General features: G+C 43.4%; 1 protein-coding gene and 1 long non-coding RNA gene across 4 annotated transcripts in view; both read left to right on the forward strand.

Moving 5' to 3' along the window:
* KCNJ5 (potassium inwardly rectifying channel subfamily J member 5) overlaps nt 1-12944 on the forward strand; it is a 40602-nt gene extending 27658 nt beyond the window's left edge. For 2 of the 3 annotated variants that reach the window (XM_061368451.1, XM_061368452.1), the window contains 2 exons: nt 2878-3824; nt 11584-12944. In XM_061368451.1, the coding sequence (XP_061224435.1) occupies nt 2885-3824; nt 11584-11921 (1278 nt within the window). In that variant the 5' untranslated portion in view covers nt 2878-2884 and the 3' untranslated portion in view covers nt 11922-12944. The remainder of the gene's footprint in view (nt 1-2877; nt 3825-11583) is intronic. The other variant, XM_061368449.1, reaches the window with a different exon arrangement.
* Nucleotides 1-15539, forward strand: part of LOC133220401 (uncharacterized) — a 132076-nt gene that overhangs the window by 8054 nt on the left and 108483 nt on the right. The window lies entirely within an intron of this gene.

Below are 15539 nucleotides of genomic sequence, written 5' to 3' on the forward strand. Positions count from 1 at the left end.
GAGGATTAAGTATAAGGAGCAATCATAATGCCACCGAGGCTGTCAGTAAAGTTCATCTACAGCAGGAATTGTTCTGCTTTACTGGAGCACTTGTTAGATGTTCCTGGAGCTTTCTGGAAAGATTTCACTTGACCTATTGTTAAAGATCAGCAGCATTAGGAAAGTGATGTTGCTGGTCCCTTGGGTGTTCTAGTCTAAGCAGGTTTCCCTGTGCTTTCATTAATGTCAACTGTTTCACCACAGTGATATTTCTAGGGATTTAGCCTTTTTGATTTTGTATTATGTTCTGCTCTTTTTAATACCATTCTAGATCCTTTTGGCCTCTTTGGTATGAATCAAATACAGGAAACCTTCCACTGTAGATTAACCTCTTGAAATTGATGGTGCTCTCTTTTATAGTGTCAGTGTAAGTGAAACTCAGCCGCAGATAAAACTTCTGCAACAAAACTCTCTTTAAAGCAACTGTTTTGAAATTAGAAATGTGCAACACTTGCCTGGTTTTGCATTTCCGCACATATATTCATCGAAAGCTTTTTTAGTCCAAACAGAGTAATTTTAGATTAGTCAAACAATGCTGACAAGGATCAAAAGTAATACTGGTAAGAAGAAAGCAAAAGAGTTCATCTCTATACCTAATTCTCTCTAAATCGGTGCATAGGATGCTTCTTTTCCTATTAAAGAGGTGAGGACAAAAGCATTTGATTGTTCTGACATGCACTTGGCATATGCATTTGCATGTTGTGAAGCAAGACCCAGTGTGTACCCTTAGAATCTGAGGCTGGTTTGTGTTGGAAGGGACCTTAAAGCTTATCCATGGGCAGGGACACCTTCCACTAGAGCAGGTTGCTTCAAGTGCTGTCCAGCCTGGCCTTGAACACTGCCAGGGATGGGGCAGCCACATTGGCAGCATCAAACAGATGCTTTGCACACAGAGACACACAGTAAGGCAGCAGAGAGCCAGACCAATGGTCCAGGCATGCTGGATTTGCAACAAGTAGTAGAAAATGGCTGAAGATGTATCTAAATATACCATGAGCAGCTCTCAGGAGTCCTGCCTTCAGAGGGAAAGAAATAGAGGTAGGGATTAATATTCTACCCAAATCCCAGATGTCACTGAGGAAGAGAGCAGCACAGTCCTGGGGTACCTATCCCACATTGAGGATCATGTGCAGGGGGGAAGCAAACCTGATTCCTCCTAATTTACCATCCCAGCATCATTAATCCTTATTATTTACCCCTTCCTGTGGCTGCACTGGCTCAGCCCTGTCTCAAACTCTTCCAACATGGCACATGTGCCAGACGGAGCAGCTTTGGGACTGTGCTGTGGACAGATGGCTGGGCTCCCTGGTGAACAGAGCCAGCGGGTATGGTTCCAGCAACAGGCTTCATTGCAGTAATGATTGATGGTGACTTATACAAGGGCTAAGAGTAATTCTTTGCTGTTAACCAGACTTGGCTACAGCAGAATGGAAGTGGAAATTTGTTGCTTCATTTATTCATCCTGCCTCTGCTTCCTTCCCACCCACCCTTTGTGCTTTTTAATACCAAAAAGATGAAACTACTTTGCTCGGTCTTAAAATTGTCTTTGCCAAGATACCCTTAATTGTGTCTCTACACCTTTTCTCATTCACAGGCACATAAGAAGATTAAAGATAGAGGGAGCAGTAATAGATTTAGTTGGGTTTTAATAGGATTTGCAAGGACAATGCAGAGAATGAGCACCATAGAAAATACTGCTACTCTCTCTTTGATACCCCTAAGGCTTCTTTAGGTAGGCTTTCACAGAGATCTTTGTCTGTGCCCTGCATTCAGAGTCAGGACTCGTTTTTCAATAGAGCATATGTGGAGTATCTAATCATCTTGGTAAACAGGATGTCACATTATAACCTGCAAAAAACATTGCAGCCATCATTTTGTGTTACTTCTTTGTATCTTATGGGGCAGTTTTGCATGTCAGCAGTGGGCTTTTGAATAGCTGCTTGTTACATTACTGAAAGTGTTTGTGTCTCATGTCAAATAAGTAAAGGGGTGGGTTCTGATCTAGCTGATTAACTGGATTCATCACACCCTCAGACATGGAATTCAAGATGCTAAATGAAATGCCTGTTTCACTTTTGGAGCCAGGAGAATTTGGAGGAGGGGGTGGGTGCTTCCAGAAGGTGATTCATCATTCCTGAAATCTGAATTATCCATGGAGGTGTCTTTATTATCCATGGAGGTGTCTTTCTCTGCTGACTGTTGGGGAAGCCTTCATGCATAATTTAGACTTCAGTGAGATGTAGGTAAGACAGTGGTGCTCAGCGTTTTCTGTTCATTTCTAAGGTTTTTCTTGGTGTGCACCCAAACCCTGAGGCATCAGAAACCTCTAGACAAGTTGCTGTATCTTCACTTTGCTCCTAGTTGAGCTCTTCAGCAAACTTTGGTTGTAAAATAAATCTGAGGGCAAAAAAAACAAACACCCCCAAAATCCCTTTAACAAGATTTCCCCATCTCATGACTCCCAGCCTGTGCCCATCACCATGGCTTCTGAGGTTCCAGTAGTGCATTAAGCAAAGCAACAGCAGGTTCATGTTTGAAGAGGCTGTGTGTTATGAATCAGTATTTAACATCCAGTTTGATGCAGCGTTGCCTTTCACAAGTGGCTATTGAGAGAGAAGTGCTGAAGCCTTCCAAAGTGTTTCTGGAGGAAAGACAGTCCCAGAAAAAAGCTTTCCTGATGTGGAGTCAACCTCTAACCCAGCATGGGGCAAAGTCTGTCAGTGTAGCATTAAGATTTGCTATATTTGTTGTCATAATGGTTCAGACAGTAAAACAAGCTGGGTTTTGTTTCAGGTGTTTTCCTCCTATCTCAACCTTCATTTCTCTGTTCTCCTGCAGCACAGCCATGGCCGGAGATTCTAGGATCTTCATGAACCAGGACATGGACATCGGAGTTACATCCAGAGAGCCTAAGAAGATTCCCAAGCAGGCTCGGGATGATGTCCCCATTGCCACCGACCGAACCCGCCTCATATCAGCAGAGGGTAAGAAGCCACGCCAGCGTTACATGGAGAAAAGTGGCAAGTGCAACGTGCACCATGGCAATGTCCAAGAAACCTACCGGTACCTTAGTGACCTTTTCACTACGCTGGTGGACCTCAAGTGGCGTTTTAATCTGCTTGTGTTCACCATGGTCTATACCATCACCTGGTTGTTTTTTGGGTTCATATGGTGGCTCATCGCCTATATCCGGGGAGACCTCGACCATCTTGAAGATGAGAACTGGATCCCCTGTGTTGAAAATCTCAGTGGATTTGTTTCTGCTTTTCTGTTTTCTATTGAGACTGAGACAACAATTGGGTATGGCTATAGGGTCATAACAGAGAAGTGCCCAGAGGGCATCATACTGCTCCTGATCCAGGCTATTCTGGGCTCCATTGTCAATGCGTTCATGGTGGGGTGCATGTTTGTCAAGATCAGCCAACCAAAGAAGAGGGCTGAAACCCTCATGTTTTCTAACAATGCCGTGATTTCCATGAGGGATGAGAAACTCTGTCTCATGTTCCGTGTTGGAGACCTCCGCAACTCCCACATTGTCGAGGCTTCCATTAGAGCCAAACTGATTAAATCCAAACAGACCAAAGAAGGAGAGTTTATCCCCTTGAACCAAACGGACATCAACGTGGGATTTGACACTGGAGATGACAGATTGTTCCTGGTGTCACCTCTTATCATCTCACATGAAATCAATGAGAAAAGCCCCTTCTGGGAGATGTCCCGCACCCAGCTGGAGAAGGAGGAGTTTGAAATTGTGGTCATCCTGGAAGGAATGGTGGAAGCAACAGGTAAGAACATGTCCGGTCACAGTTTTGAGAGGGGAAGGGGAAAAAACGGATGCATTTTGGCCCTAATATTTTAATGTCAGTGTCACCTGCACTGAGAACATGTTGGGATTTGTTCTTCTCTAGTGACAACTTAGGTGGGATATTGTGCTCTGAGATAACCAGCAGTTAAAAGATGGGTCCTTTAGCTCATGTTGTAGTGTTTCACTCTTTGTAAGTCCAGGATTCAGATGAAGGGATTGGTCCATGATCATTTAGAGATGATCCACAGGGAAAAAAGGAATGGACAAAAGGAATTAATGCTGCCTACTGTGCTCTTGTTTCCTGTGATCAAAATTCATGGTGCAAACCTTTTTCCATTTCTTCTCTGTATTAAAAATTGGCTGTAACTGTGCTATTTCAGGTATTACTGTAGTGCTGCTTTTTAATGGAGGCAATGAAGGAAGTGGCCAGGTATTACTATACCCCATAAACCAGTATGTGCTGAAATCAAATGACTTGCATATGATGCAGGACATTCATTTTCAAAAGCAGCTTAAAGAGGAAAATAGAAACTATTTTTGTGACTCTTGCAATCTAGCAGCTTAAAACAATGTATTGTAATGGGTAGATTTGGAAATCTAGTCAGTTGATTCCCAGTTTCCTCTTATTGGGGTATTTGTGGCAGGCAATGAAAGAAGTCTGTGTCTGTATATAATAGATCTGGGAAAGCTGTATGCCTTAGCTTTCCAAGGTGTAGTAAAGCAAACATGTACCTTGAGCTGAGAGTGGATGGCTACAACAGCCTCCAGGCTTCTGGCCACAGGTGGGATGCAGTAGATCTCTGAGGGGTCTTCACAGGGAGGAAGATGCTTTTGCTCTGGACATGGCACCATGGGGTCATTTTACCACTTGCAGCTAATTCATTTATTCTGGCTTTTGAGGAAGAGCCAGATTCTGGGCCCTTGCTTACTATTAATGCTCTTCCCTTCTTGAGATTTGTCCTCATTAGTCTCCTAACAGCCAGATGTAAGCGGAAATATTCTCTTCAGTTCTTGCATCTCAGCCCTTTGCTCTTAAAGACTTTGCTCTGGAGAGCTAATTCTGTTTCCCAGTATCTCCTTTCAGTCATTAGGTGAATAGCAGTAGCTGACTTTTCCAAACAGAGCTAATGGGATGTTATGTGTGGGTTGCACTGTACCCAGGTTGGAGTACTGTGTTGCAGGAGTGGAATTCATTTGGCATTACTAGGCAAATATTCTTTCCCAGCAGAGTATTGTAGAGCTGTGGCAAAAGAAGGGGTGGGTGGAAAAGACTATCAAAGGCAAAGATTTGCAATGGTAGTTTATTTTGTAGCCTAAACATTTACTAGATACTAGAACCTCCTAATCTGAGCATGGAATGCAGTTCCTTGTTTGTGCAAAGCCTCTTTCCTCATCACACAGTGACACTATCAAATGCTGTTTGAACAGCTACTGCATTGCCTTCCTCTTCTGAAAGCTCAGCTTCTGCTCGATCTGTGTGAGAGGAAGTCATTACCAATAACAACCTCAAAATTAAAAGCATGGCATAGGAATAATACTGCTTTACAAATGGGCTCCTCTCCCAGAGGGATTGTACAGGCCAGTGCGTAATGGTATTAAGAAGCAGACATCTGTGAAAATGAATTATTCTCATCTCAGAAAACAAGCTGTGAAATTCCGAAACTGGGGCTAGAAAAGCCAGTTTGACTTGAACTTAGTGCAGCCTGGACCTCAGATGATGCTGTTGTTTGATTCAAAGTCTGAGATGGGGGTTTTCTGCATGACATGCAGTAACTGGGGAGGGGGGTGATTCTTTGCAACAGTGTTTGTGCTTCCCTGCTTTGTCCTCACACTTTGTAATACTGATCAAGCAGTTTGGGGGATATTAATCCCTATCTCCATACCTCCAAATTTGCTCCAATCAAGTTCTTTGGGTTCTTTCGTTCCTATTGTATTGTTCAAGTCCCATTTGCTTTCAGGAATGGTATCATTTACTTGCAGCATGACTTCTATGAAATCATGATGCCGTTATAGCCTGGTCAGGCTCAGGGCAGTGTAAAAATGCATGAGACCATTTGTTCCCTTAGTAACCCCTATGAAAAGGGAGGACCCAGCATCCTAGTGCTGGGGTAAATACAGTTCTGTTTATTCATAAGGTATTTTGAAAGCACATCAAAAAGGCAATTGGCAATGTTCAAACGACTGAAGAATATAACTTTACCCAATAGCTTTAACCAACCACACACATATTAAACCACCTCTCCAACCACCACCTCTTCTTACTGACATTGAAGCTTAATTCTGATCCAGTAGAAGGCAACAATGATAAATAGTTTCAAATGAAAAGCCTGGAATAACCTGACACTTGAAGCCATTGGAGTTCATTTACAGAATGAAACACTGTGGTTTGAAACAATGTTTTTATTTTCAAGTTGAATTTCCAAAACACTTCCACTTGTTTGTTTTGTGTCTTAAACCCATGGGTTTGTTTTCAAGTTGACTTGGATTTTAATAGAAACATACAAGAAACACCCTGTTTGCAAAGAAGAGGATACAGATTCTGTTAGTGCAGTGAGAGCTCTTTAGGGACCCCCTAACTAACCCCCAGAGCAGCAGAAAGCCACGGACACAGGGCTTTCCAGTCAGTATTTGAGTATGGTTGAGGCACTGTGATTCCACAGGAGGTTAAAATATGCCAAAGGGAGACTTAAGTTTCTGGGCCGATCTGTTGTGATCATTGCTGACCACTGTAAAGGCAAAATCAATACAGATGACAAGTGCTCTGACTTCCAGGGCTGCTTCATGGGCAATTTGGAAAGCAGCAGCATCACTCACAGTGCTGCCTTAATGAATTGGTCACAGGAATTACTTTAGGGAATTAATTCTCTTTTGCCTTATCTGAAAGGGACACTTGTCAAGATCAGCCTTGTGACGTGACCTGCAATAAAAGGGAAGAAAGCAAAGGTGGAAAAAATGTGCTTGCGAAAGGAATGCGGTTTTGCTTTCACTGTCTTTCTGCTTCTCGTAGTGACACAATAGGTCTCGGCTGTTGCTGGCCAGACCTCTTTCCCTTACCCTTCTGGTCATAAACCAGGCTGTTGGATCACAGAAGAGCAGTGGAGATTCTTGATTTACCAGTCACTCTCCTACAAACCTCACTGCTGCATCTACAGTGTCCAGCATTGCTATTGTCTGGGCACAGAGACACCAGTGCTTGTTACTCTTGGTTCTCACTGGTTTTCATTAACCTCTTTTCCTCAGCACCATTAAATAAGCCACGAGACACTTCAGGTGCCCAATTAGTCCAGTCACTAAATGGTATTTTAATAAACTCTTAGGAAAGGAGAGGTGTATATATTTCTGGCTTAGAATCTGTGTGATTAAAAAGTGGTTTAATGATTAGAAATCATTTATCTTGTGCTGTCCCTGTGAGAGCGTAGGCAAACAGTGGCTTTTTTTCACCTCAATTTATCCATCTTTACAGAGGACATAGTAAAATTTCCTGGCTGTAAATATAGGAGCAAAAGAAGCAGCATAAGATATCCTAAAATCAATCATCATTTTTGTGAGAGAACAAAGGAGGGGTGAAATGATGAACCAGACTTTTCAGGCATTCATCATCTGGTTTGGGTTGTCTGCTTGGTTTGTTTTGCATTTTGCATATAAATAAGTTTTCTTTTCTGCAAGAAGGACCTTACAGAACTGTTACAGAAACTGCTTATGCAATTATAGGGAAGAGAGGGACATCTTGAGTCATTCTTTTCATTAGCTGAATCATCCTCCAGAGGTAGATGTTGGCAGAGTAGTCACAATAAATACCTTTGTGAGGGGCCTAAAGGTGTGAGCTTGGTGCTCTGTCCCTAGGAGAGACATGGCAACATAATCAAAGATCTTTAAATCATAAGGCCCTCTTTTTCTCTTCTCCATCTCCAGTGCCTGAGAGCTTTCCCATGCCTGGAGAGCATTCAGATAAATTAAAATCCTATTACTTTCCTCTTGCATAAAAATCAAAGTGAATCAAGCCCAGACTTGTCCCCCTCGGAAGGAGACAAGCACAAATAATTGGAGGACCGTGCTCCTACCTTCTAATATTCCTTTTCAAGTTGGAGGAGTATGGACTTTGTGGAGGTTACAGTGTTCTTTGGTTAAATGAACACATTTTAGAGCCACCCAGATGCTGATCTAAAGTCATGATATTGCTTAAGTGGAGCAATAGAACATTACATTTTTATAACTACTCCTTGCCATCCTGACTTAGATCAGCCTGTCACTGTACCTCTGAGTCCATCCCTTCTTTCTCTATACCCTTGTAGTGTAGGTGGAGTATGTATTATGCAGCGTTAGTGCACCCAGTGCAAGGGGAAAAGTCACCCTGTGTGCAGCAATGGATGAAAACAAGGACAGCGAAGTGAAATCACTCCCAGCAATATCTGTGTCTGAACTGCACAGAGCCCAGCAAATCTGGCAAGCACACAGTCAGCGTCCACATGACATTTTGCCAGCAGATAATCACTGAGCTCTGTGGCATTTAAATGAGGAGAGTTAATTTTAGGCTGATGAAAAATGTTGTCTTGACAGCCCCAGGGGTTGGGATATCTCTCCCCACTGAGGAAGTTCAGGCCGCGGAGCAGTACTGAAAGATTCAGCTGTGCTGCTGATGTGATCAAACTGAAGCCTGGGGCAATTCTGGATCTGGTTGGTGGATCAGGTTTTGTGGTCTCTTCACCCTCTCCCATTAAAATGCCAGGAAAGGTACTGGCTGAGATGGAATGTTTGATGGAAACAAGCATCCTCCATCTCCTCTCTCTTGGAGAGAGACTGCTGGTTCATGCTGGCTACCCCACCAGCTGCAAAGGCAGTTAGATTTGCCCTGTGATAATGAAGTTTGATTTTAACTGGTAACCTAAGGGCATACAAGACCTGGAAATCGGGAGCAATCCCTAGCAGCGAGCCTCTGCTCCACTTGCATAATCAGTGGCACCGCGAGCACTGAGATGTTCTGAAATCAGCAACTCCCAGCGAGTTGCTGCTCAAAAACCAGGCTCCTCACTGCGAGAGCCATCAAGTAACTGCTTTTTGTCAGCACGCATTAACATTGCTTTGTCTCTGGTAAAATGCAAGCTGCTTGATCCCAACTGATTCTGATGACAGACAGGTGCCTTATTGGTAGCGTTCCCTGACACCTATTTTACACACCAGTCTTGCCTCTGTGACTCTCTGCTCTGGAATGTAATGAAACACCTGGTTTAATACACACAGTAATATATTTGGTATCTTTTCATCTACTGGAAACCAGAAACGAGCCATTTAGGAGGGCATCTATGGCTGCCTTAAGCAGGCACATGCACCAACTCTGTATTGATGTAGTGACTCCAGCCAACAGACAGAAAAATCCATTTCTTGGGATTCTGCTGTAATGAAATTATCATTAAAACTCTATGAAATGTTTATTGAAACCAGGAGACAGTCCTCTGCTCTCCAGCTTTATTGAAATCTTGGTGCATCTGCTTATACCTTTGTATTTCCTGGTTTCAATTCAAATTGAGTTTTGTTTGCAGCCGAAAGCTGAGTAAGAGATGAGAAAGCTCTAACTAAAACTTGAAAGCTGAAGATTTCACATCTTCCACCATTGTACACATTTATATTAAACATACTCTAAACCAGATTGTCACCAAACACTTCTCTCTAACTGTACCAAATATCTGCACCGTTTAAACCCAGAATGTGTAGTTATATTTGCTTCAAGAGAAGAATCAACAGCCTTTATCGAGTACTTTATAAGTACAGTGATGAGTCTTGTAAGAGATTTTGAGCGTTTGAAATCCTCCCTCAGTTTCTTGTGCTCTCAAAGATGTCCAGGTTTCAGGGGTGCTACTGCACCGAGGTACAACAGCAGAAGCAAAGTTGATATGGTGCTCGGTGGATAGGAGCAGATGGAGTAAGGATTCACTACACCCAAGGTCTCCCATGGACCTCGATAAGCAAGGCTTAGGAAATGAGACAGCTGATTTTTGCAGGAAGCTCACAGCCAGATGAGAAAGATCTCAGTTTGGTGAGTTAATCCACCCCACTGCTGGCTCAACCTCAGCTACTGAGAGCAGAGAGGGCGCAGTGCACATTGTCTGCAAGTGGAAAGTGCATCCGTATGCCTTTAATAGAAATAATGTTTATTGTTTCCACATCTCTTCTGTCATCTTTCTGCTGTTAGAGAGGCAACAATTAGCTAGGGACATTAGAGATGCGTTGATTAACCAGGGTGGAAAGCACAGGGCAGCCTGCAAAGCAGGCACTTAATGGAATTTGAAGCAGAGACAATGGTGTTGTTTACTGGGTAGTGTAGGAGTTGCCAAGCAGGATGTCCCCACGCAATTAAAACACCACTGCACATGTGCTAAAAAGGAATATTTGAATGGGATTATGGAGCAATTACAAGTTGTCTTATTGTGCTGGCTCTGTGTACCCCTGGGGTTACAGAAAGCAGCTACTGCAGGGAGCTGGCAGTGTGCACTATTTGGTTGCTGAAAGCTTTCTATCGTTCCTTTCTTAATTGAATACTTACAGCAGGAGATAGCTGTGGTTGTGTCTCTGGAGTTCAGGTTAACTGTCAGGTTCTCCCCCTGGCAAAGAGCTATTTCAGGCCCTAATTATGAAGCAGGAGTTCCCTTAGGATGCCTCAGACCCCCACATCTAGCAGTATCCCCCCATCTCAGCCTTGGAGACCAAGGAGACCTTTCTGCTGCACTTGGAAGGCCATGGTAAGAATCAGCCAGTCCATCCAAGGACCTAATCCTGAGTGTTTTCCTCTCATGCTCTCGTTGCTGGGCTTTAAAAACCTCAGAGCTTGGAGGAGTCCCTTGAAGGCCTTGATTTCTGGTGCAAAACCTGCTCTAAAGGCAAAAGGACAAGTTTAACTGTCTCTTTACCATGCATGTTGCTGGTTATCTGGCATTCTGGCCTCTCGGCATAAGGGAGCAGCAGCAAGTGGGATTAACCCTGCAGCCCTGACCCTCAAAACTGCCTGTAATAAAAGCCTGTGCCCAGGGAGGTCAACAGTGTGTCAGCAACACAGCAGGACTCAGATGTTACCAGACTCCATGAGCTGCTCTTTGCTAGCTGATAAAAGGGAGTGAAGATAAACCACTGTTAATTCAATCCACAGTCCATCAATACATGGAATTCAATACGCTTATGAGCTTGGATGTGTGGCAATACGGGTTTTGGTTCTGCCAACCCCATACAGTTGGGTTAAACCCTCCAGAGGTATTTATAAGCCAGTTTACCATGTAAATCTATAGGAGCTGTGGCCCTCTCCACTCTCTTAACCGAAGTGCAGGAGGGAATCGCTGATGTTGCCCTAGATGCAGAGGGATGGGGTCAGACACAGTGGTGGGGTCATGTGGGTCAGGCTATGCGGTCCCTTGGCAGGGTTGGATGTCATTGTAGCTGTTAGTATCAACCATGCAAGCAACACCTCATCAGAGCAATGTGAGGACAGAGAAGCTGTAATACCAGATTTTAAACTCATAAAGTGTAAGGTTCAGGAAACAGTCTGAAGATGCAGTGATGAATCCATCCCTTTCCCTTTGAGTGCTCAGCTTTGTCATGATAGAGGCTTTTGTGAGGCTTATTAAGCAAAGACCTTTTGTGTGCCCCAGAGCAATCAGGTATGGAGATAACATGGAAGTGCTTTTAAATGAAAGCAGTGGTTGGGTGAGCATGTAAGGAAGCTTTGCATTTAACATCCCTCTGTTTCCACCCAGGGATGACTTGCCAGGCTCGCAGCTCCTACATGGACACCGAGGTGCTGTGGGGACATCGCTTCACTCCCGTCCTCACCCTGGAGAAGGATTTTTATGAAGTCGACTACAACAGCTTCCATAGCACGTATGAGACCAACACTCCTGTGTGCTGTGCCAAAGAGCTGGCTGAGTCTCGCCGGGAAGGGCAGCTCCTCAGCCACCTCTCCAGTGCCACCCTCCTCAGAGAAGCAGAGACAGCAAGAGGGCAGGAAGAAGAAGAGGAAGGTGTCAGGGAGCCAGCAGGATTGAATGGAGCCAATGGGACAGCAGGAGAGGTGAAAGAAGATCTGCTTGTATAACACCTGAACTGCAGGGCAGTAGATACCCACGTACATGTACTGGGAGACTGGTGAGTCAGGAGTTGACTGGGAGTCAGCTGAGATTTATGCGCGAGCTCTGCTGCCTGCTGCTTGATCCTGGCCCATCGCTGCCCAGCACTGTGCCTCAGTTTCCCTCCCCTTTTAGCTGTACAGTGAGCTTTGCACTCGTTTGCAGGACGTTTTGATCTCTATGAATGAGGCTCACTAAATATCATCACTGCTAAATTGAAATTCCCAGTGGTTGTTTCAAAAGATGTGCATTGGACGTTCAGAACTTTCTCCCCTTGAGAGGGTATTTCAGAAGTCCAGAATGTCCCATCTCAGTACGAAGAATGTGGTTTCATACCTTCACTTAATTTGTGAGTCAATGTATTGTAGACATTGTTACTGCTAAATTAAAGGAAGAGGAAAAAAAAAAAAACCTCTCTCTGGTGTGTGGTGTTTTGCTTTCATGAAGTTTGCAAATAGATTTGTAGCATTTTCCTCCAGGATCACAGTCGTTGTGTGACAATGTTCCCACCAACCTTACAGCATGTTCAGCCCATGTTTCTGCCTGTCTTCTCAAAGTGAGGTGCTGTCTTTATGTGCTCTTCTCGTGGAGTTGCTGATGTATTTCATATGCTCTCAGTGGGCAGGGAAAGTTTAGATCTTGCCCCAGTGTAGGTTTCTTCCTGGATGTCCCAGTTTCAGTTTGGGCTGACCATTTAAAACAAAGTAAGTAGCCATCTGGGAGTGTGAAAGTAGCAGTCTGCAAAATTCTCTGCTCTTCTGTGAACTATGTATTTAAAATGAAGGCTTGGGTGCTGATGTTCCCATGGAACACGCACTGACATAACCGAAGCCATGATGAAGAACTGCTGCAGATTTGAACAAGACATTAAAAACATGGCCATGATGTGGAAAATCTCTTCCCTTACCGCCCAAAATCTGGCGGGATATACAAGATACCTGTAGAATTGCTTCTTTATCAAAATAGATTGAGGAATATATAATATGCAAGTTATTTTCCATATAGGAAGTACTCTATATCTGTGAAACAAATGCACACTGTGTTACAGCTGTAAACTAGAGATCTTAAATATGGGTTTGTCTCTTTATTAACACAAGGACAAGATAAGCTGGAAATAGAAAGCAATAGTAATTTTGACATGTGAACAAAGAGGAGAATACTATCCATAGGGGTCAGAGATACTGTTTAATTACAAACCTAATGTTATAATGCATATAGAAGACAAATTCATATGATGGAAAGATGGCCGTGACATGATTCTGTTGTACTTGGCAAGAACCAGCAGTCAGCTTGGCCTCCAGGATATAGGAATTACCATGATGTTATACGGTAAGTTTGGAAGTGAAGCATCTTCATTTGAAATGCTTGTCGGTTGTAGAAAGCATCTTGCAGACTTGGAAAGGTTTGTGTCTTTCCAAAGGGTCTCATTTTAGGTTTTGTGCTCAGCCTCCTCCTGGTTTTTCCATACTGTCTCAGAGGAACAGAAGGAAGAAAACAGGGATAGAAACAGGAGAGATTTCTGAGAGGGATTTGCTCTCTTTCTGAGACCCTCCCTTCTCACCCTACCTGGGCAAAGCAGTAAGGTGTTAAAGCTGGGTTTCAGGATGTTATTATTCTGTAGCTGAAGTGAACTGCTAACGTAGGGGATGGTAACAGGAAGTAAAACTGGAGTGGATCGTGCAAGTCAGAGGCAATTTCACCCCTCAGAGAGATGTTGCATAAGCTCAACCCGAAGAGCTGACTTGTCCAGCTAAATTCAACATGAGAGCGAGCTTGCTGTGTCCCTTACATGATGCAAGAGAGAGCTTGGAAAATGGCATTAGATTGCCTCTGTGCCTTTCTTCTCCTTCATGCTTGTCAGCCTCCAGAGAGAAGCTATCCATCTTTAAATACCCTGAAAGTTCTTTCACCTGCTCATTGCTCTTGAGACTTCATCCCACTAAACTGCTCTTTCCTAATGCTGTTGTGTATGAATGGTGCGAATCTATTGTGATGCATGGGAAGGAAGACAAGAAGTGGGATTCTCCCCTCTTGAGCAAAGCCCTTAAGCAGCTCTGTGCTCTGTTGGCTTCACAGACTATTTCTGTGTTTGCAATTTGCAGATGTGCCCTGTTGAATCAATGCTTCAAACAGTGCCTGTGCAAGCAGCAGCAAATGAACTTCCCTGACTTCTGTAGAATAGCAGAAACATCCTCCTATGGTTTTTAATAAGCTGAGCAGCTCTGGAGGAGGAGGATGTCCTCCAGAGCTGAACACATTTGATGTGTACAAGGTGGGGAACCATATATTCAAGTTGTGCAGCATGGCAAACAGGGATGTGGGTACCTGTGCTCTCCTTGTCCTGAAACGTATCCCAAAGAGAGACTTGATTTACTGAGTGTATTGAGCTGTTCTGAAAGTAACAGAGAACCTTTTCCAGAACTGTCATCTCTGAAAATGATCTCAGTTTCCCTGCTGTTCCACAAGCGTATGCAGGACAATGAACTGTGGGAATGGAAGCATAATAGACCCGCTCTTTGCTGTAATGAACATTCAAATACAAGTCTGCCTCTCTGATGTGAGTTGAAATAGCTCACATAGATATGTCCACCCACATGAATATTCAGTATATCCTCTACACTCTGTACTTCGAAAAATATTAACTAATACTCCACAAGAAGCATTTGCAACCTGTAAACACACTCTTTGTGCACAAATAACCATTCACATTTATAGAATGAGCCCAGTAAACAAGCTAAAAATACATATTCAAAATACTGAATGACTGCATCTGCTTTATAACTATCACCGAGAAGCTGGATGATCTTTCAGGTAATTTAAGTCACTTAATTTCAGCTGTGTTTTTCTGTCCTGCAATCACCAGTGAGGGCTTTCCAGTGGAACAAAAGCTACATTTCTTATTCTCTATTTTTCTCCTTCTAATAGGATAGTTGGGAAACACCTTTCTAATGCAGAAGAGGTAATGAGCTGTGAATGGAGGCAGGGAGAGCTGCTTGCAGTAACTCTGCTCTGTGATTCTGCATGGGGTTTTTGGAGGGTTTAGGGACAGGAGTGGAGGGAGCTGCATTTCCTTGCATCGGTTCCTTTCCCAGGGCTGGCTGTTGAACTGGTGTGGTCCTGTGCAATGCCACTAGTGCTGATCTATGTGCCTTGGATACTTTTTTCTCCTCCATGAGTTACCATACACCTATTAAGCCTATTCATTCTGACTAAAGTATGTTTCTTAAACTAATCTGAAGATGCCTAGACATGAAAAATACAGTGTTTTGCCTTGGTAGTTCGTTCCATGGGTTAATCAACGTGACTGTTAGAAATGGACCTTTAGTTTTCATTTTAATTTGCTGGCTTTAACTTCCACTTATTGCAAGACCTGTCACTCATTGTTTTCTCTTTCTTGTTATTACAAATATATAGGATCTTTAAGGTCCCTTCCAACCCAGTCCATTCTGTGAATCTATGATATATCTCCATGACAGACGGTGCATCATGAAGCTGAGGTAAGAGGGAATGATATTTATACTGAAGTCATTAATACCCCATGACAAGCTCTGTGCAGTGCCAGCCGTATCTGCTGCAATATATGAGAG

The sequence above is a fragment of the Neopsephotus bourkii genome, unplaced genomic scaffold, assembly GCF_033783945.1.
Source record: "Neopsephotus bourkii isolate Nb327-2 ecotype Australia unplaced genomic scaffold, CSIRO-AGI_Nbou_v1 NB_1433, whole genome shotgun sequence".
Lineage (NCBI taxonomy): Eukaryota > Metazoa > Chordata > Aves > Psittaciformes > Psittacidae > Neopsephotus > Neopsephotus bourkii.